At 44.6% G+C, this 24429-nt stretch overlaps 1 protein-coding gene across 2 annotated transcripts in view; it reads right to left on the bottom strand.

The window, feature by feature from the left end:
* METTL15 (methyltransferase 15, mitochondrial 12S rRNA N4-cytidine) overlaps positions 1–24429 on the bottom strand; it is a 435657-nt gene that overhangs the window by 84624 nt on the left and 326604 nt on the right. For both annotated transcript variants that reach the window (XM_073576285.1, XM_073576286.1), the window contains exon 4: positions 3724–3915. In XM_073576285.1, coding sequence (XP_073432386.1) covers positions 3724–3915 — 192 coding nt within the window. The remainder of the gene's footprint in view (positions 1–3723; positions 3916–24429) is intronic.

Here is a 24429-nt window from a genome sequence, read left to right as displayed (position 1 = left end):
TCGCCAGTAAGATCAACCCTCCTAATCCATCCACTGTATGTGAGAATGTAGGTCTTAGGAAGGTGAATACAATGATACCTTGATATCTGTGATCTGATGTTTTATTCCAGAAAAATCCACATTTTTCTTAATATGTAAATGAGATGTTAAGATCTATGGGCCAGACACAGATCTCCCTAAGAATCTGCCCCCCAGTTGTTATTTTACAAGAAAGGGGGCATTACCAGTGCGAGACATTTAATGACCAACAGTCTGCTCTCCTTATTTACATGTCTCACATTGATAATTCTCACTTTCATTTAAAATAAGCTCTGGAGGCAGATTCTCAGGGAGATCTATCTTATGTCCATAGATTATTTACATATTAAGAAAAATGTGGATTTTTCGGGAATGTGACATTGGGTCACAGATATCAAGGTATCATCTTATTCAACTTTTTATTACCTATATGCCCATATAGACTGCTAAGGAGGGTTGCTCCTTCTGACAGTTTTCCAATATGTCTATGGATAGAGGCTGATTTTAATCTTGGGGAACAGTGAAGAGGAGAGCAAGACATTTATGTGATCATCTTCTAGTGCAACATATAGGAAGTACGGAAGGTGCTAAGTTAATGCCTGGCTGATATATAGGGGGAAAGAACTTTTCTCAGAAATAAATACTGAGGGTTAAATTTGTTTCCATAGTCTCTTTATTAGTCGCTAGGTTGATTTCTTTCACTTACTTATGAGAGTAAAACTTGGTCGACTGACTATTTTTGTTATTTTGCAGCCTACATACTGGAGGAGGAATTTAAGATAACAGTTACTACACACTCTCTGTTCTCGGCATATGAAGAGAAGAGTGGGAAGGAGAGTTTCTTGCCTCAACAAAACTTTATAATTGGACTTTGACTGCCGCTGTCTCCTCGTTGTGCTCTTTCCGCGCTTTTCTTCTACATTATTTCTGATATGATATGGACTTTATAAATTGGCTCGACAATTATCCTACCATGAGCATGGTGCAGGCAGCTCCCGGTGTGTTTGACGGGACACAACAGAATTTTGTACCTTTCTGATTTTAGAATTTCTAAGGAGGAATACTGGGCATAGTATTTGAAAAATATCTTACCAGATGACAGGGCAAAAGGAACACATAAAGGGACTCTGTCACCAGGTTCTTGCCATCTAATCTGAGAGCAGCATAATGTCAGGGTAGATAACCTGATTCTAGTGATGTGTCACTTACTGGGCTGCTTAGTGTAGTTTTTCTAAAATTTGTGTTTTAACAGCAGGAGATTGTCACTAGAGGACTAGTAAACCTGCTGCCATATAGTCTAACCCCGCCCCCACCACTGATTAGCAGCTTTCTGCCTATGTATACAGAAAGAGGCCAATCAGTGGTGTGGGTGGGGTTATACAAAGCTCAGAAAACTGCTAGATCTGCAGCAGAAAAAAACTGTGATTTTTATCAAAACTTGGGGCCCCGGGCACAACATATAGGCATTATACAAATAGGTAAGAGAACTTTTTAATACCTTGGAAAAGCCATTGTTAGGGAGCTTATTCACGCATCACACAGTATTTTCTGGCTGCATATCAGGTTATGTGTGTTACCTAAACATGACATGTTGCTCACTATTATACCTGATTATCCCTGAGGCTGTCTCAGATGTCCTGTGAGTGTTGTAACGGGGACCCTTTAGGTCTATCTACCAGCTGTTCCCATTACCCATTTGTGTAAGGACTCACATGACAACCTGATATCAATCCATTACTCTATATAATGTCAGTCCCTTACTCTGTTTAATGACATGCTTATATTTTTGCCCCTCAGTTGTATCGTTGCCCACCTGTTTTAGAATTGTTACTAGCTGAAGAGCCCGGCGCTGCCTGAGCATGGTAACTAACTGTGGTTAGTTATAACAAATTATAATGATTATCCTCCATCCCAAACTCCCGTGCCCATATACCCATCACACATCCTCCATCCCATACTCCCATTCCCATATACCCATCACATCCTCCATCTCATACTCCAGTGCCCATATACCCATCACACATCCTCCATCCCATAGTCCCATGCCCATATACCCATCATACACATCCTCCATCCCATAGTTCCGTGCCCATATACCCATCATACACATCCTCCATCCCATAGTTCCGTGCCCATATACCCATCATACATATCCTCCATCCCATAGTTCCGTGCCCATATACCCATCACACATCCTCCATCCCATAGTCCCATGCCCATATACCCATCATACACATCCTCCATCCCATAGTCCCATGCCCATATTCCCATCATACACATCCTCCATCCCATAGTCCCGTGCCCATATACCCATCATACACATCCTCCATCCCATAGTTCCGTGCCCATATACCCATCATACACATCCTCCATCCCATAGTTCCGTGCCCATATACCCATCCTCCATCCCATAGTTCCGTGCCCATATACCCATCATACACATCCTCCATCCCATAGTCCCGTGCCCATATACCCATCATACATATCCTCCATCCCATAGGCCCGTGCCCATATACCCATCATACATATCCTCCATCCCATAGTCCTGTGCCCATATACCCATCATACATCCCCCATCCCATAGGTGTATGTGTGTGTGTGTGTGTATTAAGCCATGCCCACTCCACATAGCCCCACCCACTCCGCACAGCGGGGACACCATCAGTTGATTATGACATCATCAGTTGATTATGACATAATCGATTGATTGTGATACCAAATGATAATGACATCATCAGCGGGGCTATGTGGAGTGTGTGTTGCTTGATACACACACACACTCATATATATATATATATATATATATATATATATAAAAATAAATAAATAAATAAATAAATAAAGGCTTTTTGTAGTTTGTAAACAAAGGAAAGGATTTCTTTAAGACATTATCCACATTTTTCCTACCGGGGATTTAAGCTCCCAAATGTTCTTTATTGCTATCTAAGTTGTATGGAGAGTTTCTCTAATCAAAGAATATGGTTTCTTTATTAATCAGCAATTCTAGCTATGTATTCATTTTAACAAGACTGCAGCAAGCAGCCCGATAAGAGGCCCATTGCAGGAATCAGGGTCTACTATCAGTAGATTCAATAGTCTACTATGCTTTCCTATGCAGTGGGACACAGTAAACAAAGTATACAACGTTGTTTGTGTTTTCTTGTTTTTCTTTTTACAATGGAAGCTACCGATGTATTCTACCGTACGTTAGGGCAGCTGGTCAGCGACTTATGTTTATAGAAAGGGACCTTTGCTTTTTTTTTCCTTTTCTGCAAGTGACAAGGTCTGAGCAATGATTGCATAGAGGTCAGCAGTGGAGTCCTGGATTCAAATCGCCCCAAGGACAACATCTACAATGAGTTTGTATGTTCTAGCCGTGTTTTCGTGGTTTCCTTTGGGTTCTCCGGTTTTCTCCCATATTCCAGTGATGCTGACCTCAGCAAAACACTGCAGAATATGATAGTGCCGTATAAGCAATGCAAAATAATAATAATAAGGTATACAGATGCGCTCTGATACCAGGGCCAGCATTATTGTAGCCCCTCTGCCATGGTAGTTGCTGTCGTTGAACTATCATATGTGTGTAAGTGGATTCCACTTAAATCCTTACTGAGTGCTACCTGGTAGTGCTGGAGCAGCATCACAAAACATAGTAAATATAAAGTACATCACTGCTTTTATCATTATGGGTTAAAAGCCACTTACCTGCTATGATCCATCCTCATATCTAAGGGGCCATCCTTACTCAGTGAAAAGCCTCTTTCAGGAGTGTCAAACTGCATGGATGAGCACCCTGCATCAATAAGAACGCCATCGATTTCCCCGGGTTGGACTCCCACAGAGAGAAGTAAACTCTCACATTCACTGAATTTTCCCAACAATGGCTGGATATTATACCTGGTTCCAAAGAAAGTGAAAAGAAAAAAAAACAAGCAGCTATCATTAGATGTGGAGAGACATTTTGTTAAAGGGTTAGTGTTTAAGAATATCCAGTTTATAAAAAAAAAAAAAATCAATTGCTAAAGAATCCTATGCGTAAAAGTGACCGGATGCCAACAAATTTGTTGATAATCCAAACGGAAAAAAATGCTGAGAAAGGAAATGGCATGAATCGTCTTATATTTGACCTTGCTGAGGCTGTTCTGTTATTCCCTCTGTTGCTAGCAAAGACTTGGGAGAGAACCACAGACTAGAGCGGCCACCTCTCCATCTAAGCCCTACATGACCTAGCGGAACAGAAGTAGGAGGACTCGCACTCTCTCGCCAGGTAGACAAAAATGGTTGCATATACGGAGAAAGGAACTGGCATGTATTGTATTATATTTGACCTTGCTGAGGCTGTTCTGTTATTCCCTCGGTTACTAGCAAAGACTTGGGAGAGAACCACAGACTAGAGCGGCCACCTCTCCATCTAAGCCCTACATGACCTAGCGGAACAGAAGTAGGAGGACTCGCACTCTCTCGCCAGGTAGACAAAAATGGTTGCATATACGGAGAAAGGAACTGGCATGTATTGTATTATATTTGACCTTGCTGAGGCTGTTCTGTTATTCCCTCGGTTACTAGCAAAGACTTGGGAGAGAACCACAGACTAGAGCGGCCACCTCCTCATCAAAGCCCTACATGACCTAGCAGAACAAAAGTAGGAGGACTCGCACTCTCTCGCCAGGTAGACAAAAATGGTTGCATATACTGAGAAAGGAAATGGCATGTATTGTATTATATTTGACCTTGCTGAGGCTGTTCTGTTATTCCCTCTGTCACTCCCAAAGACTTGGGAGAGAACCACAGACTAGAGCAGCCACCTCTCCATCTAAGCCCTATATGACTTAGTGGAACAGAAGTAGGAGGACCCTCACGCTCTCACCAGGTAGAAAAAAATGGTTGCATATATGGATAAAGGCAATGGCGTGTATTGTCTTATATTTCACCTCGCTGAGGCTGTTCCACTACTCCCAAAGACGTAGGAGAGAACCATAAACTAGAGCACCTCTCCATCCAAGCCCAACATGACCTAGCGGAAAACATGTTGGAGGACCAGCATGCTCTCACGAGGTAGGAGCCCAAGGTGCGAGATCTTCAGTAGATATTTATGACGTATACTCACTCGCACCAAGCTCTTTTACACAAAAACAAACCACATAGCATAGGTGCACAGGTGCTATGTAGTTTGTTTTTGAAAAAGAGATTGGTGCGAGCACAAAACGCGTAAAAATAAAAATTATGAAATTGCTATTCCACCCTGGAACCACTTCCTTCATACCGCAGCGTGGTCTACTCTGAAATGTCATATCTCCTTTTTCTATTAATCAATATGAAAAAGAGCGTTCACCTTCATTTGTCAACGTGACAGCAGCAGCTCTAATATTCATGGGCAATTATTGGAGTTGTGACAATCACAAACCTTTCCGGTGAGCAACTCCATAACTTCCTTCTCATCTGTACCCTTCAATATCACCTTATGTGCACTTGACTCCCCCCCCTTTTTTTTTCTAAATCTCAGACTTGGCATACACCAATCATGAGAAATCCAAGGAGTCACTTATAGACTGCAAAACCCAAATGTTTGCCATTGTGTAGTCAGATGATACAATTATATACTATTGCTGTTATAAGCCCTATTTATAAGCCCCTACCTAACCCTACCCATGCTCATCCTATACCCCAAAAAATAAGAGGGCACCAACCACTAATATAATGTTTATAAAATTAATCAATTAATAGCTATCAAGCCCCTGGAAGAAGCTAGCGGGCGAAACTCGCGTCGGGGCGCACGGCCACCGTTTATATCCTATTCTGGGCTTAATCTAGTAAGTAATATGTTGGCATTTGTATATGTGATCTTATGAACGACTTGATGTACATATAATCTTTGTAATTGGGCTATATAATTGGTATTTTCATTGAAAGGAATAGTATATGGGGTGATATAAGGAAGATATATGGTATCTAATGAGATGTGTTGTGAGTTCATTTTCCCCTTCACTACTGAGGCCTGAGGAACTCCCTCTTCTGGTAAAGAAAGGTAGTGAGCCTGATTATCAAACACCTGAGGCTGATGATGATGACTGGCTGAGTGGAGTTACTGACTGGATATATGGCTGCCGACGCCCTTCTGCCCTGCGGGTGATTTCTCTGTGGGATCCTTGGAGACCAGTCTGAATTCCTGCTCCTCTAAAGCTAAGTTTGCTGCTCGGCTTTTTGCATTGGTGCTTTGACTTTGTTTTGCTTTGTTTTTCTGGATTTCTGCCATTCCCTGCTGGGGTGTGCTGGATTCCTTTAGCTCTGTCTTCTGAAAATACCTGAGTGCTGATTTAGTTTTTGAAGCCTAGCTGCTTCAGGGCCTTTTTCATATTAGCTTGTTGGCTTATGTCTTTGATAGGGTTTTGGCAGATTGCAGACAGCAGCCTTCCTGTCCTTTCCTATCTAGGTAGTTTTGGGCCCCGTCTTTGCTCAGTCTATCTTTCTGTCTGTGTTAGTGTTTTCATCTTGCTTCACCGTCATTATATGTTGGGGGCTGCCTATTGCTTTGGGGTCTGCTCTGGGGCAGTTTAGATTTCCACTTTCTTTCTTTAGGCCTATTTAATTCTCTGCCTGTGATCGAGGGGTCTAGGGCATCATGGAAACCCCCCACGGCTACTGCTAGTTGTGTTGATAGGTTCAGGGGTCTGCAATCTGATAGTTGCCAACTTCTCTGGTTTTCTTGACTTAGCTTGTATTTCTGTTTTTGCCTCCTACTGTGACTCATTCATAACAGAATCACCCGCCATACCGTAGATCCTACGGTACTCAATATCAGGAAAGAATTGTAAAAAAAAAAAAAAAAAAAAAGTGTGTATATTTTTTCCTCTATATCTCTGAGGCCGTAGGGGGAATTTTTTTTTCTCTCAATGGAGATAAAGCAATTGTCTGATCGTGCGGAGCAGCTCGCTGCGGAAGTGCGGGGAATTTCCGCCTACCTTGCTCATTCACATGCTGCTGAACCAAAGATTCCTACACCTGATGTATTTTTTGGGGATCAGTCTAAATTTTTGAATTTCAAAAATAATTGTAAGTTATTTTTTGCCTTGAAGCCTAACTCGTCAGGGACCTCCACGCAGCAGGTTAAAATTGTCATCTCTTTGCTGCGTGGCGATCCCCAGGATTGGGCGTTTTCTTTGAAAACAGATGATCCTATTCTGACTAATGTGAACGCATTTTTTCAGGCCTTGGGGTTGTTGTATGACGAACCTAATGCCATTGATCAGGCTGAAAAGACCCTGCTGGCATTGAACCAGGGTCGTGATTCTGCAGAATTGTACTGTCAAAAATTCCGAAAGTGGGCAGTACTTACTACCTGGAATGATAATGCCTTGGCTGCTCTCTTTCGGAAGGGGTTGTCAGAAGCCGTAAAAGATACTATGGTGGGATTTCCTGTTCCCTCTGGTCTTGACGATTCTATGTCATTAGCCATTCAGGTTGATCGGCGTTTGCGCGAACGCAAAGCTGCACGAGAGGTGTTGCCACCTCTTGAACAAATGTCTGAACCTATGCAATGTGATAGAGTTTTTTCCAGAGAGCAGCGTCAGGAGTTCAGAAGGTGTAATAAGTTGTGTTTTTTCTGTGGAGATGCCTCGCATATTATTTCTGTCTGTCCTAAACGAGAGAAACGCTTTGCACACACGTTTTCTGTTGGGGGGTGTTCAACCTAAGTTTCTTCTGGCTTTACTCTGATCTGCTCCCTGTCCACATTTTCCGCCAAGGCTTTTGTGGATTCGGGAGCAGCCCTAAACCTAATGGACTTGGATTTTGCTAAACGTTGTGGATTTCCGATGACACCTCTGCAGACGCCTATCCCTTTGAGGGGAATGATGCTACTCCTTTGGCTAAAAATAAACCTCAGTTTTGGACCCAGGTGGTAATGCGGGTCGCCCCAGACCATCAAGAAAATTGCAGATTTTTGGTGTTGCATAATCTGCATGATACTATTGTTCTGGGGTTTCCCTGGTTACAAATTCATAATCCAGTTTTGGATTGGAAATCTGTGTCTGTGGTGAGTTGGGGTTGTCGGTGTGCCTTTAGTGAGGCTCCGGTGTTTTCCACCTCTCCTCAGTCGCATGATGTTCCTGATTATTTGGCGGACTTTTATGATGTATTTAGTGAGAATGAGTCTGCGTCTCTGCCTCCTCATAGGAGTTATGACTGTGCAATTGAACTGAGCCCGGGGTGTAAATTTCCCAAGGGTTGGCTCTTCAATTTATCTGTACCCGAGCACGAGGCTATGCGATCCTATATTAAGGAGGCGTTGGAGAAGGGTCATATATTAGACCACCCTCGTCACCCTTAGGTGCCGGTTTTTTTTTTGTAGCCAAAAAGGATGGATCATTAAGACCTTGTATTGATTATCGTGCCCTCAACAAAATTACTGTTAAATATCAGTATCCGTTACCCCTGATTTCTGATCTATTCTCCAGAGTTAAAGGTGCTTGCTGGTTTACCAAGCTTGACCTCAGGGGGGCGTATAATCTTATTCGGATTAAGCATGGGGATGAATGGAAGACGGCGTTTAATACTCCGGAGGGACATTTTGAGTACCTGGTGATGCCTTTTGGGCTCACTAATGCCCCTTCTGTCTTCCAGTGCTTCATGAACGATATTTTCCGAGATTTTGTCGATACATTTTTGATTATCTATCTGGATGATATTTTGATCTTCTCCAAGGATTGGGATTCTCATGTGGAACATATTCGGACTGTGTTCCGGATCTTGAGGGAGAATTCCCTGTATGTCAAAGGATCGAAATGCTTTTTGGAGTACAGAGGATTTCTTTTTTGGGATTTATTTTGTCCCCGTCAACTATTGAAATGGACCCGGCCAAGGTACAGGCCATTTACGATTGGGTTCAGCCCACTTCTTTGAAGGCCCTCCAGAAGTTTTTGGGTTTTGCTAATTTTTATCGGAAATTTATAGCAAAATTTTCTAGTATTGCCAAGCCATTGACTGATTTGACTAAGAAGGGTGCTGATGTGTTAAATTGGTCTCCAGAGGCTGTTTCTTCCTTTCAGGAGCTGAAGCGAAGATTCACCTCCGCCCCGGTTTTGCGGCAACCTTATGTCTCACTTCCATTCCAGGTAGAGGTGGATGCTTCTGAGATTGGTGCAGGAGCCGTTTTGTCCCAAAAGGATCCTGTAACATCTAAAATGAATCCCTGTGCTTTCTTTTCCCGAAAGTTCTCTCCATCTGAACGTAACTATGATGTGGGGAATAGGGAACTGTTGGCCATGAAATGGGCATTTGAGGAGTGGAGACATTGGTTGGAGGGAGCTAAGCATCAAGTCGTGGTCCTCACTGACCACAAGAATTTGATTTACCTAGAGTCGGCTAAGCGCTTGAACCCTAGACAGGCTAGGTGGGCCTTGTTTTTTACACGTTTTGATTTTGTGGTTTCTTTTCTTCCTGGAACAAAGAATGCCAAGGCAGACGCCCTCTCTAGGAGCTTCTTTGCTGATTCTCCTGTGGTGACCAAGCCTGCTACCATCTTAGGCGAAGGGGTAGTTCTTTCTGCCATCTCGCCCGATTTGAGACGTGCTCTGGAAGAGTTCCAGGAGGACAAACCTGAGCGTTGTCCCAGTGCAAAGTTGTATGTTCCTGACCAGTGGAAGAAGAGAGTGATGTCTGAAGTTCATTGCTCTGCTTTGGATGGTCATCCAGGTATTTTTGGTACTAGAGATCTGGTGAGTCGGTTTTTTTGGTGGCCCTCCTTGTCTCGTGATGTCAGGAATTTTGTGCAGTCCTGTGGGACGTGCTCCCGGTCTAAATCGTGTTCTCGCTCTAGTGGGTTGTTGATGCCTTTGCCTGTCCACAAGAGGCCATGGACCCATATTTCAATGGATTTCATCTCTGATATGCCTGTCTCTCAAAGGATGACTGTTATTTGGGTGATTTGTGATAGGTTCTCTAAGATGGTTCATCTTGTACCACTCCCTAAGTTGCCGTCTTCCTCTGAGTTGGTGCCCCTGTTTTTACAACAGGTGGTTCGTTTGCACAGGATTCCTGAGAACATTGTATCTGACAGAGGAGTCCAGTTTGTGTCTAGATTTTGGAGAACTTTCTGTTCCAGGCTGGGAATTCAGTTGTCCTTCTCTTCTGCTTTTCACCCTCAGACCAATGGGCAGACAGAGAGAACAAACCAGACCTTGGAGTCATATTTGAGATGTTTTATTTCTGCTGATCAGGATGATTGGGTTTCATTTTTGCCCTTGGCCGAATTTGCTTTAAATAATAGAGCTAGTTCTGCCACTTTGATGTCACCTTTTTTTTGTAACTTTGGGTTTCATCCTCGATTTTCTTCAGGGTAGGTGGAGCCCTCTGCCTGCCCAGGTGTTGACACTGTGGTGGAGAGAATGCACCAGATCTGGGACCAAGTGGTGGATAAGTTATCTCTCTCCCAGGAAAAGGCCCAGCGGTTTTCCAACCGACATAGGACCATTGGTCCCCAGTTTAAGGTTGGTGATATGGTGTGGTTATCATCAAAAAATATTGCTATGAAGGTGGCTTCTCCTAAGTTTAAGCCTAGATTTATTGGACCTTACAAGATTGTGGAGATTATTAATCCGGTCTCTTTTCGTTTGGCTCTTCCTGTCACATTTAAAATCCATAATGTGTTCCATAAATCTTTGTTGAAGAGGTTTGTTGAACCTGTTGTTCCGGGGGTGGCACCTCCAGACCCTGTATTGGTTGAAGGTAACATGGAATATGAGGTAGAGAAAGTACTGGATTCCCGTCTGGCTAGACGGAGACTAGAGTATTTGGTTAAGTGGAAGGGTTATGGTCAGGAGGATAATTCCTGGGTCTCTGCCTCTGATATTCATGCCAAAAGATTGGTGCATGCCTTTCATTGGGCTCACCCTGATCGCCCTGGTGGCGTAGTTGAGGGTTCGGTGACCCCTCCTCAAGGGGGAGGTACTGTTGTGAGTTCATTTTCCCCTTCACTACTGAGGCCCGAGGAACTCCCTCTTCTGGTAAAGAAAGGTAGTGAGCCTGATTATCAAACACCTGAGGCTGATGATGATGACTGGCTGAGTGGAGTTACTGACTGGATATATGGCTGCCGACGCCCTTCTGCCCTGCGGGTGATTTCTCTGTGGGATCCTTGGATACCAGTCTGAATTCCTGCTCCTCTAAAGCTAAGTTTGCTGCTAGGCTTTTTGCATTGGTGCTTTGACTTTGTTTTGCTTTGTTTTTCTGGATTTCTGCCATTCCCTGCTGGGGTGTGCTGGATTCCTTTAGCTCTGTCTTCTGAAAATACCTGAGTGCTGATTTAGTTTTTGAAGCCTAGCTGCTTCAGGGCCTTTTTCATATCAGCTTGTTGGCTTATGTCTTTGATAGGGTTTTGGCAGATTGCAGACAGCAGCCTTCCTGTCCTTTCCTATCTAGGTAGTTTTGGGCCCCGTCTTTGCTCAGTCTATCTTTCTGTCTTTGTTAGTGTTTTCATCTTGCTTCACCGTCATTATATGTTGGGGGCTGCCTATTGCTTTGGGGTCTGCTCTGGGGCAGTTTAGATTTCCCCTTTCTTTCTTTAGGCCTATTTAATTCTCCGGCTGTGATCGAGGGGTCTAGGGCATCGTGGGAACCCCCCACGGCTACTGCTAGTTGTGTTGATAGGTTCAGGGGTCTGCAATCTGATAGTTGCCAACTTCTCTGGTTTTCTGGACTTAGCTTGTATTTCTGTTTTTGCCTCCTACGGTGACTCATTCATAACAGAGATGCTTTTAGGCACTTTTTATTATATAAATTGCCATTTATCTATATAGAATTATTTTCAAAATCTAAATTTATATGACCTTATGAATAAGCCTGGTTCTATACTTTACTATACTATACTTCATATATGGATAGCTATTAAATGATTAATTTTATAAACATTATATTAGTGGTTTGTGCCCCCTTATTTTTTGGGGTATAATTGTTGTGATCATATTAAAGTGGTATTTTATGGATAATTTTAAATAAAAAAATAAGTTTTATAGAATATGGTTCTCTTCTTTTAGTTGTGGTATTTACAGCCATGCTATGTACTTCAAAAACAAGATTGACCAAACAAGGCAAACCTTTACAGTTCCACCACCCCAACCACTCCACATGCCAGACCTCTGCCCTTCACTAATAACCTCCTTCTCCAACATCACTGAAGGAGAGCTTACTCATCTCCTTTCCAAATCACGCCTCACCACCTGTGCACTTGACCCCATCCCTTCCCATTTGCACTCCAACCTCACTAACATGATAATTCCAGCCCTAACCCATCTCTTCAACCTATCCCTAACTTCTGGTACCTTCCCCTCTGCCTTCAAACATGCCACCATAACACCCATCCTCAAAAAATCAAACCTTGACTCAACTGCTATGCCCAGCTATCGCCCCATATCACTGCTCCCGTTTGCTTCCAAACTCCTTGAACAGCATGTCCATGCTCAACTTTCTTCCCACCTCTCATCTAACTCCCTCCTTGACATCCTGCAATCAGGCTTCCGCCCCCACCACTCCACTGAATCTGCCCTGACCAAAATTACTAATGACTTACTCACAGCCAAAGCTAACAGACAGTTCTCCATCCTCCTCCTTCTTGACCTGTCCTCTGCCTTTGACACAGTTGACCACTGCCCACTGCTACAAATTCTTTCTTCCTTTGGCATCAAAGACCTTGCCCTGTCCTGGATTTCCTCATACCTTTCTGACCGCACATTCAGCGTTTCCCACTCCCACACTATCTCCTCATCCCGCCCCCTCTCTGTTGGAGTCCCCCAAGGCTCTGTCCTGGGGCCCCTACTTTTTTCCATCTATACTCTTGGCCTAGGACAACTCAAAGTCCCATGGCTTCCAGTACAATCTGTATGCAGATGACACTCAAATCTACCTCTTTGGCGCAGATGTCACCTCTCTGCTGTACAGAATCCCGGAGTGTCTATCAGCCATATCCCCCTTTTTCACCTCTCGCTTCCTAAAACTCAACGTAGACAAAACTGAACTCATTATCTTTCCTCCATCTCACGTATCTTCCCTACCCGATCTATTATGGTAAACGGCATCACGCTCTCTCCCGCACCTGAAATCCGCTGCCTCGGAGTAACTCTCGACTCTGCCCTGTCCTTCAAACCACATGTCCAATCTCTCGTCGCCTCCAACTCAAAAATATTTCCAGAATTCATCCCTTCCTCAGTCCTCAATCTACTAAAACTCTTGTACATGCCCTCATCATCTCCCACCTAGACTACTGCAACACTCTCTTCTGTGGCCTCCCTGCTCTCTTGCACCAATCCAGTCTGTCCTCAATTCCGCTGCCCGACTAATCCACCTCTCTCTTCGCTACTCCCTTGTCTCCCCCCTCTGCAAATCCCTCCATTGGCTCCCAATTCCCCAACGAATCCAGTTCAAACTACTAACACTGACCTACAAAGCCATCCACAACCTTTCCCCTCCCTATATCTCTGAACTAATCTCCCAATATCTTCCCTCACGTAATCTTCGATCCTCCCAAGACCTCCTACTCTCCTCCACACTTATTCGTTCCTCACACAACCGCCTAAAAGATTTATCACCAATATCCCTTATCCTCTGGAATGCCATGCCTCAACACGTCCGATTATCCACCACCCTCGGATCCTTCAAACGGAACCTGAAAACCCATCTTTTCAGGAAAGCTTACAGCCTGCAATGACCATTCTGCCACCTCACCACCGCCTGAGCTGCCGCCTCATCACCACCAGAGCTGCTGCACCCCCGACCTTGTCTCTTCCCCACTATCCTGTAGAATGTAAGTCCGCAAAAACAGGGTCCCCTCCCCTCTGTACCAGTCTGTCATTGTAAATTTGTTTACTGTTAACGATATCTATAACTTAGTATGTAACCCCCCTTCTCATTTACAGCACCATGGAATTAATGGCGCTATATAAATAATAATAATAAAAAAAAAATAACTGCAGGGGTTATCACCCTAAAAAAAATGAGATCACGCCCTAAGTCCTTGATAACTGTCACTAGGCCACCCCTAGTATTAATCAACACCTCCAGATAAGAACAATGATTTTACAAACATTGCAAATTGTTTAGCCTTCCGAGATCTGTGGTGGTTAATCGTTGTGTTTTCTGTGAGCCAGTGTTAGTTACATGGAAACAATTGGATTTAAAGTTTCACAAAGATTTCATGAATGGGAAAATGAGTTCAGTCCTCACATACCGCAAAACAGATGAAAATCCAATATTCCGAGGCTCTGAAACAAAATTGAGAGCTTAACTGCCATAAATGTAAAAAAGATTTTCTGATAGCATCCTTAGTCATAGTCAAGTCCCCACCTTTACAAGCATTGAGGGGTCTTTCAAGGTTATATACCATCACATAACCCAAACATCATAAGATTCCCAGTGAAATCAATATTTGCCAATTTTATCAACAGAATAATTCAATAAGAAAAATGCACCCAAGATCCAATCATAATTAAGAAGTACAAAATTTTGCTAACAAAAAAAGAAAAAAAAAAACAGACAAGGTTATTAAAAAGTGGGAAACCAAAAAATGGCACCAAAACCCCACCACTTGCTATATAGAGGTTGTACATAAGAGTTGATAAAGTAACACACTTCACAGGATGATACATACAAGGCAAAGACCAGAGAATCCTAGTGGAAAAAACTCAACCCCAGAAGAAGACAATAGCCGAAACGTGCATTGGGGCAGGCATCATCACCCACCAGAGGTGGTTTATAAAGAATATATTTTTATTTGATCACTTCTTTTACTAATTAAGAATAATTTGACACACACAGATTTCATTGAATTTTTATATATTTATTATCATATTATTTTTATATGCATGTGTATATATATAATTTTTTTTTATATTAGTGATCTCTTGTCTGTGTATAGGATGATTTTTTTTTTCTTGATCCGGTGAGTGAAGGTTTCAGCTGGATCTAATCACAGACAGATTTATATTCCCTTCTTTGTTAATTTTATTTATTCTTCTTCTCTTTTCGTTTTTTCTTTCATTTTTCACCTATAATATAATAAAGTGATGTCATTTTAATGATTTTATATATATATATAATCCTATGTGCTTAAACCAATTCGTCACAGTATGAACTTTGACATTTATGCAAATAGAACATGTGACTGTTTTAGCGCCAATTTTCAAGGCGGTATGTATTTATTCTCTGGATTGTTAACAGCATCTTGTTAATATTTGTCTTCCCCTGAAGAAGAAGTGTTTTTCACTTCGAAACGCGTTGGGATTAAATGTGAATAAAAGATTGATCTTTCAATTTAACTGGATTGTCTATTATGTCAAGCAGCGCATGAAAGTCCAAAAAACTAAGTTCCATTGGAAGTGTTATACTGGCAGTCACTTGTCTGACCATTTGGACGTGCAGCAGCTGACGATTTCTATATGCCTGATCTTTCCTTCAGTGGGTGAGTGGATTTTATATATCTTTATAACATTGTCATCAGATAAGACCCTATTGCGCTTCTCTGTTTCCTATAGTGTATTTTATAGAACTTTGTTAAGGATATTTTCAGAGACATTTGTGGGGTGTATGTCGTCATGTATTTGGATGACATTTTGATTTACTCTGCTGACCCTGTGACACACGCTCAACACGTCTGTTCTGTGCTGCAGAGACTGCGACAACACTCCTTGTTTGCTAAACTGGAGAAATGTGTTTTTTTTTGCTGAGGAGGTACAGTTTTTAGGGTACATGGTCTCAGGCAAAGGGTTTCGCATGGATCCTGCCAAGATCCAACCTATTAAAGCTTGGGTGCAACCCAAATCGCTAAAAGCGCTGCAGCGATTTTTAGGGTTTGCTAATTACTACCGCAAGTTCATCAGGGGTTAATCAGAAATTGCCAAACCACTCACGGATTTGACCCGGAAAGGGGCAGACGTGGCCAATTGGAACCCATTGCAATTCAGGCATTTTCTACGCTAAAGGAGTGCTTTGCGGCCAACCTGGTTTTGGTTCAGCCTGATCTGGACCGCCCATTTATTGTAGATGTAGATGCCTCTGAAGTCAGAGTGGGATCAGTGCTATCGCAAGGCACTACATCCCTCACTCAGCTTCGCCCATGTGCTTTTTTTTCCCGCAAATTCTCTACCACTGAAAAAAACTATGATATAGATAATCGGAAATTATTGGCAATCAAATGGGCCTTCGAGGAATGGCGCCACTTCCTCGAAGGCGCCAAACATAAGATCACTGTAATTACTGATCACAAGAACCTGACCTACCTGGATTCAGCTAAAAGACTAAATCCTAGACAGGCAAGGTGGGCCTTGTTCTTCTCTAGGTTTGATTTTTTAATCACCTTTTGCCCTTGTACTAAAAATGTGAGGGCCGATGCCCTCTCTCGCAGTTTTTGCCCCTCACAAGCCGAGGACTGTGAGCTAGTCCCGATATTGGCCAATGGGATCGTTGTGTCGGCAGTGTCTTTGGACCTTCTGGAGGAGATCCGTAGGTCCCCAGAACAAGCTCCTGACACTACACCCCCAAAAAAATTGTTCGTCCTGGCTACGTTTTGCCTACAAGTTCTTAAAGAATCGCATGACTCTGTTCTGGCAGGCCATCCTGGTCTCAATAATACCACTAGACTGATAACTAGGAACCTTTGGTGGCCGACAGTGGTTAAGGACTGTAAAGACTATGTTTTAGCGTGTGAAGTCTGTGCCCACGCCAAGTCCCCCCATAATCTCCCTGCCGGCTGGCTCCAGTCCTTGCCCACCCCTGAGAGTCCATGGACCTACATCTCCATGGACTTCATTAAGGACCTGCCGCCCTCAGATGGGAAAACGTGAATCTGGGTGGTGGTGGACAGGTTCAGCAAACAGTGTCATTTTGTCCACCTGTCTGGGTTACCTAACTCCGAAACCTTGAGTAAACTGTTCATTGTGCATGTTGTACATCTTCACGGTGCTCCGGTGAATATTGTGTCTGACAGAGGTACCCAGTTCGTCTTAAAATTCTGGAGGGCGTTCTGCAAACGCATTGGTATTGAGTTGTCCTTCTCCTCCGCCTACCACCCTGAAACCAATGGTCAAACCGAGCGTACCAACCAGGCTCTGGAGCAATACCTCCGCTGTTGTGTGTCAGAGCATCAGTCCGATTGGGTGGAACATCTGCCACTAGCTAAGTTTGCCCTAAATAATCGATATCAGGACTCCATTAAGACTACCCCCTTTTTCTGCAACCATGGACTGCATCCGCGCTTTGGTTCATTCTTGGCCAGGATGTCGGAGCTCCCTGGGGTAGAGAAAAATATACATCGCTTAAAAACGATTTGGTCTGAGGTAAACTCGAACTTGAAAGGGGCCCAGGTTAGACAGGCTTCGGCTGCGAACAGACGGCGATCTAAGGGGCCGCACCTGGGAGTTGGAGACAAGGTTTGGCTCTCTACCAAAAACATCAAGCATAAGTGCCGTCTGCCAAACTGGGTCCCAGATTTATTGGCCCATACGAAATTATAGAGGTGATTAACCCGGTAGCATTCCGTTTATAACTTCCTCAGTCATTTAAGTTGCCCAACGTGTTCCACAAGTCTCTCCTCAAGCTGTATCACTCTCCAATTCACCCTGTCCAGTCCCCTCCTCCTCCTGTTTCGGTCGTGGGGACCTTGGAGTATGAAGTCCAGGGTATCCTTGACTCCTGCCTTGTGAGAGGCTCCGTACAGTATCTTGTACACTGGAAGGGCTACGGCCCGGAGGAAAGGTCCTGGGTTCCCACGGGGAACATCCATGCCAAAGCATTAATTAGGAGATTTCATCTCCTTCATCCTGACAAACTGGGTTTTGAGGGTCCGGAGGCCCCTCTTAGAGGGGGGGTTCTGTCACGTCACCGTCAGACTCGGGGCCTGCTGTCCCGGCCTCGGCCAGTAGGAGGCGCCGGACTGTCACGTCGCCATCAGACTCGGGGCCTGCTGTCCCGGCCTCGGCCACTAGGAGGCGCCGGACTGTCACGTCGCCGTCAGACTCGGGGCCTGCTGTCCCGGCCTCGGCCACTAGGAGGCACCGGACTGTCTCCTCGCCGTCAGACTCGGGGCCTGCTGTTCCTGCCTCGGCCACTGGGAGGCGCCGTGGTTCGCCCCCGAGTGATGGCGGCGACAGAGAAGGGGCTCCTGCGCAGGCATCTGATGGACGGAGGCTCCGCTCCTCTGTCGGTCATGGAGGGGTTGGTGCATCGCCATCTGGCCTGGTCCTGGGGGCGGTCCTGATGACATCATCAGTCCAGGAGCCTGTGAGGGATGACCTGATCCCTCAAATACCTTGGGACTGGTCTTGCAAGCCGCCGGATATATTCTTGGTTCCCCTTTGTGCTACTGTGTGATTTGCTATTGTTTGACTCTGACCTCAGCCTGGATTTCTGACCCCTCTATTGCCTGACGATTTTGTACCTCTGCTATTCTCCCGGTTTGTGACCTTGACCTGGATATCCGACTCTGCTACTGCCTGCCATTTTTGTACCTTTACCGCCCTCCCGTTTTGTGACCTTGGCATGGACTCTCGACTCTGCCACTGCCTGCCGTTTCTGTACCTCCGCTGCTCGCCTGGTTTCTGACTACGTTTTTGGTTCCCTGCCTTCTTCCCTATTGGCAACCGTCCTGCTCTGGCGCGCTGCTTCTAGACAGCCACCCCCTGGGCCTTGCTACAATTCCAGATCCCTGTATAGGGGTTAAGGGTCTCGGGGTTTTTCGGGGTGCTGTCCCTACTGCAGCCCAGATCCGCGGACGGACGTTACAATCCTGTGGAGGAAACAATGTAACTGAGGAAAGGCAAAGAAGATTGTTCAAAGAGGCACTTTTCAAACTTGGCGTACAGTCTGTTCTCCATGAGCCTCTGTAAGACTAGGTGCACTTGTCTGCGATGCGAGACCAAGTCAGTAGAAAAAATCAGAATGTCGTCTAGGTAGACAACAACACAGGTGTAAAGCAGGTCCCTGAAAATGTCATTGACGAACTCTTGGAAAACAGCGGGTGCATTGCTTAGACCAAACGGCATTACCAGATACTCGTAGTGGCCATCACGGGTGTTTAAGGCTGTTTTCCATTCGTCTCCATCTCTGATTCGGATCAAATTGTAAGCACCTCTGAGATCCAGCTTGGTGAAGATCCTGGCCCCTCGGAGACGGTCAAACAGTTCTGAAATTAGAGGCAACGGGTACCTGTTTTTTAACCGTGATCTGGTTCAGCCCTCGGTAGTCGATACAGGGCCGCAGGGATCCGTCCTTTTTCTTCACGAAGAAGCCTGCTCCTGCCGGTGACGATGATTTTCGGATAAACCCTCTGGCCAAGTTCTCCTGGATGTAGTCCGACATAGCCTGAGTCTTTGCCTGGGAAAGAGGGTAAACTCTCCCACGGGGAGATGTTCCAGGAAGAAGGTCGATTGGACAGTCATACGACCTGTGGGGGGGAAGTTTTTCAGCCTCCTTTTTCCCGAAGACATCCGAGAAGGACCAGTAAGCGGATGGTAATCCAGGCAGGGTAGCAGGTTGGACCGGGGGTGAAGCTGGTTCAATCCGGGTTAAACAACGGTCCGAGCAGGAATCTCCCCAACATAGAATTTCGCCTGTTCTCCAATTAAGGACTGGTTCATGTTTCTGAAACCAAGGCAAACCTAGAAGCAAGGGGGTGAGACAAACCAGGGTACACATAAAAACGGATTCTTTCAGAATGCATAAGACCTACCCGGAGTTCCACTGGCTCAGTCTGGAACTGGACGGGTTCGGTCAGAGGCTGGCCATCGACAGCGGTTACTCGCAACGGGTTGGGAAGAGCCTGAACTGGTAAGTGGTAGCGATCCACAAGCGTCTGCTGGATAAAGCTTTCGGCGGCTCCGGAGTCCAACAGAGTCCAGAAAATTTTATTGCTCCGCAGGTCACGGAGACTGAGATCTGCAACGAAGGAGAGGAACATTCTCTACCTAGGGTGGCCTCTCCTACCGAGCCTAGGCAGAGGAGTTTTCCGACTTCTTTGGACAGGAGCGGATCAGGTGTTCGGAACTACCACAGTACAGACAGCTTCCGTCTTTGCGACGCGCCTCCTGGCGGCGGCTGGCCAGACTTACTCGATCTACCTCCATAGCCTCAGGAGAAGAGGATGAGGTAGACATTTTGGAAGAATTAGAGTCCAGGTGGTAGGACCTCCTGTCACGCTTAATCTCCATGGAACGCTCCTAAAACGCAGGTCAATCCGGGTCGCCAAGGAAATCAGGTCATCCAAGATGGTAGGCCTGACCCATCCCGCCAGCTCATCCTTAATTTTTCCAGATAGGCCCTCCCAGAAGGTAGCCAGCAAGGCCTCATCATTCCAGGATAGCTCAAACGAGAGGGTGCGGAACTGAACAGCATTCCTAGCCACCGTGAGGGTTCCTTGGCGTAAGCGAAGCAGGGCAGAAGCGGTCGACGTGACCCGGCCGGGTTCATCAAAGGTCCTGCGAAAAGTCTCTAGGAAGATCGATGATCATTAACCAGCGGGTCTCCTCTTTCCCATAATGGATTCAACCAGGCGAGAGCCTCTCCTGCTTGATGTGACATAATGAAGCCCACTTTGGCACGGTCGGAAGTAAACATATGCCCCAAGATTTCGAAGTGCAGGGTACACTGATTGAGAAAACCCCGACACTGAGTGGGATCACCATGGAAGCGGGTAGGAGCCGCCAGGCAGGGGCCCTTGCTTGTCATGACAGCAGGTACCTGGGTGTTGCTAGATGAATCAGGAGCAGCCAGGTTCTGCAGGGAATCCATGCGGGTGGACAGGTTACGTAGTTACGTCGTGATCTTTTCCTGTTGATCTCTTAAACAGGTCACCTCTTGGCACAACTCCAACGTCGGAGGCCTCTGGGGTCCAGCGGATTCCATGGCCGGAGCAATCTAACGAATGGAAGCGGAGGCAGAGATGGTGAAGTTCACATTCGTTTTTATTTTTTAAGTGGAACCTCGGGACCACGGTCCGGGGGGCTCCGAAGGGGGCGTGACTAGTGAACCCCGGGTACCCGTAGTAAAGCCCCTCAGGCAGGGCCAGAATGGAATACCTGGAGGACACAGGTGCTGCATCAGCAGTCTCTGTGCATTGTCTAATGCTCTCTGTCTCCACAGCATATCAGTATCCTGTGTTACCTGGCTATATCAGCAACCATCTGGGCCTAAGTTAGACTCCAGTTAGACCCTAAACACGTGGCAGCTGTCCCAGCGGGACCAAAAGGGATAACAAAAGTTACAGCAGAGTCCGTAATGCGCTGGGTCCTGGATCCAGTTAGTTGGTAGGAGTCAGTTCCAGTGACCTTCACACAATCCTTGGACTCGGATGGCTGTAGGCGGAACGGGATGACTTAGGCCGAGATGGTTGCTGATATAGCCAGGTAACACAGGACACTGATATGCTGTGGAAACAGAGCGCATTAGACAATGCACAGAGACTGCTGATGCAGCGCAGACAGGTTAGCATGAGAACCGGATGAAGCAATGATAGAAACTCGTTGCTCCGGCGCGCTCCTTATGGAGGAGAGGCCAGAAATAGCAGCCAGTGAGCTGCCATTGGTTAAATGTATTTTTTGAATAATGCACGCCGCCCCTTTAAGAAGGCAAGAGAGCAGGCGGGCGTGCCCTAATAGTCTTAGCTACAGATCTCCTCACATGGCGCCAGGAGGAGGAGGCAGGAGGGAGGACAGAACGCTGAGCAGCAGCATGAAATCCAGAGGAGGCCGGCTGCTGCCTATGTGAGGTTCGAGGTGAGTGCCCAGAACGGAAAGCAGCGGCAGGCCTTGACGCAGCGCCAGGACGGGGGCCAGGTGTAACAGCGACAGACCTGGGCGCAGCGCCAGGACGGGGACCGGGTGTAACACCCATGAATTGAAAATTTTGATAATGAAACATTAGTCCTGGAGGAGAAAGAAGCAGAATTCCTTTGATAAGATATTAACTTGCTTATTTTCATGCATACTATTGATTTATGAAATAAAAAATAAAATGTCGGTTACTCACAAACCTAAAGGGTTTGGCCACTACTTTTTTTACTGATGGTCTATCCTTATAATGGGCCAGTCGGGGTGCAGAACCAGGTCCTCCTGCCAATCAGCAGGAAATTCTTGGTTGCTGCCAAAACACTGCAGCTCCATCACGTCTATAGTGGCCACGGCCTGATACTACAGAGCTACCCCTATTCATATGAATAAGGCAGGGATTAAGTTACTGGCTTCAGCCACTATAGTTTTGATGGAGCTGGTGCGTTCCAGCATTATTCGAGAACTTCTGTCGGCCGCCGGTAATTGCTGATCCTGGGGGGTGCTGGGTGGCACACCCCCACCAATCATATGACCTATATGACCTAATGGAACAGAAGTAGGAGGACCCTCACGCTCTCACCAGGTAGAAAAAAAGTGTTAAGATAAAGTTTGCTATACCTGTAGATATTTGGGGGTATGACACCATGGAGTTGACACACTCTTAGCACAAAGAGCAGTACGTATATTGCCTTCAATATCCCAAAATTCATATCTGACATTAATTATATTTGTAAAAAGAAAATCAAGAAGCCAGTCACCAATGAGATTGGAAGAGGCACAATTTGAACTTTAATGACTTTAGAGCTCAAGAAGCAGAAAACAAGGTTACAAATGAAGCTGTCAGTAGAAAACTGTTCGGAGTTACAGACTACCAATGCTCCTCATAGCCAGTGGCTATACAGCCTGCACACAATGAATGAAACTCAGTGATATTCCCTTACATAAAAGAACTGTAGATACTAAATGTCTTTCTTAACCAACTGTATTTCCTAAAATAAAAGTTCATCTGTCTGTAGCAAAATGTGCCGAGGAATGATAATGAAGCAGAGCAAGGATTATCACGCATGGCACACTAGAAGATAAGAGTAACACTTGTTCTATCAAACACTTCTGTCTCTCTAAACGTTACATGATTAATTACAACGGAGAACAGCTTAATACATCTTCATAGACTTCGATTAAAGTCCTCATTGAATCATCAATAAATGTTTCCAAGAATAGTTTGGGACTTGTTGACTCAAAAGTGCCAAGACACCATTCAAGACATAGGCTACCACGACTTTCTTCAACGGCTGAAGACACACCACTTAGTCCTAAATTGTGATCTAAGTCTGTTCGGACATCAATTGTCCTTATATTATCCTATATCTGTAGGATAAACCCACAGAGATCTGCAATGTGTTCAAATCACAAATGCAGCTCTGTGTTACTGTGGGATGATAAATCAGTCATTGTAGCTCTTCTATCTATTAAAACCACTATAGGTTGAGACCACAGAACAAAAAGGACCATTCACCAGGCCAAAACCTATATTTGGTTCTTCAAAGCCTTTTTTGATGGAATAAGTTCAGCGCTCCATTGCTTAATGTCAGAAAAACAGCTTTATGGTTTCTAAAAACAAAACCCTTTTGATGTATAGTCAACCTATCATGTCTACTGGCTAACTGAATGGCAGTACCATTAGCGGGAAGAACAGACTAATGAAAGGCAAAGACATACTTAAATCCCAAATTAATTACCGCAGATGCAGCTTTGACTTTCAGAACTTACAAAGATATAATGTATTTAACATTTAGGATATCAAAGAGTTTAATGGATTGTAAAATATATGAAAAACATGACTTCCTTCTTCCACAAACAGCGCCACAGCTGTACACAGGTTGTGTATGGTATTACAGCTTGGCCCCTATTCACTTCATGGAAGTAGACTTGCAATAAAAGATGCATTTTTTAAATTCTGTAGAACCTCTTTAAACACTACTAAAATATACACTAAAAAATTGAGACTTCTTACCCTAAAAAGCTCCAGTAAAACCCTTATTCAAGTCACTTTGCGACCATGAGCATTTTAAGCCACTACTAAATAGTAAATTGTGATCTCTTACAGGAAACCTGACATCAGAAAACCACTTATTAGTCTAACCTCATGTGCCTACAAGCAAATAGGTGAACATTACAATGGTTTTTGTAGCTAAAGTATACTTTTTATGATTTGCCACACCTGAGCAATGCATGTGACTAGTTTCTCCATTTCTCCATACAGGAGGTGTCTTGAAGCTTCATCACCAACAAAAACTTTTGTATGAAGTATTAATTAAATTTCAGTAACTGTATTCAATACTTTTTCCCCTGTGTCATTTATCATTATTAAATAATTTATGGACATCTATGGTTTGATTTCTTTGCCTGTGTGAATAGGATAGGTTGTTGCCGCCGATATCTGGTGAGAATTTCATGTCAATAGCACCTTTAGAAATATATTTACTTAGAAAATGGGTGATGTGTCTGCAATATTTTATTACATCTGCTGTGTGTGTACATTATATATATATATATATATATATATATATATATAGTAAGGCAGCTACTGGAGAGATAGTTGATGAGA

The sequence above is a fragment of the Dendrobates tinctorius genome, unplaced genomic scaffold, assembly GCF_039654945.1.
Source record: "Dendrobates tinctorius isolate UK_male_01 unplaced genomic scaffold, ASM3965494v1 ptg000048l, whole genome shotgun sequence".
NCBI classification, from domain to species: Eukaryota; Metazoa; Chordata; class Amphibia; order Anura; family Dendrobatidae; genus Dendrobates; species Dendrobates tinctorius.
Note: the sequence above shows the minus strand (reverse complement) of the source record. Positions and strands in the feature narration are given on the sequence as shown.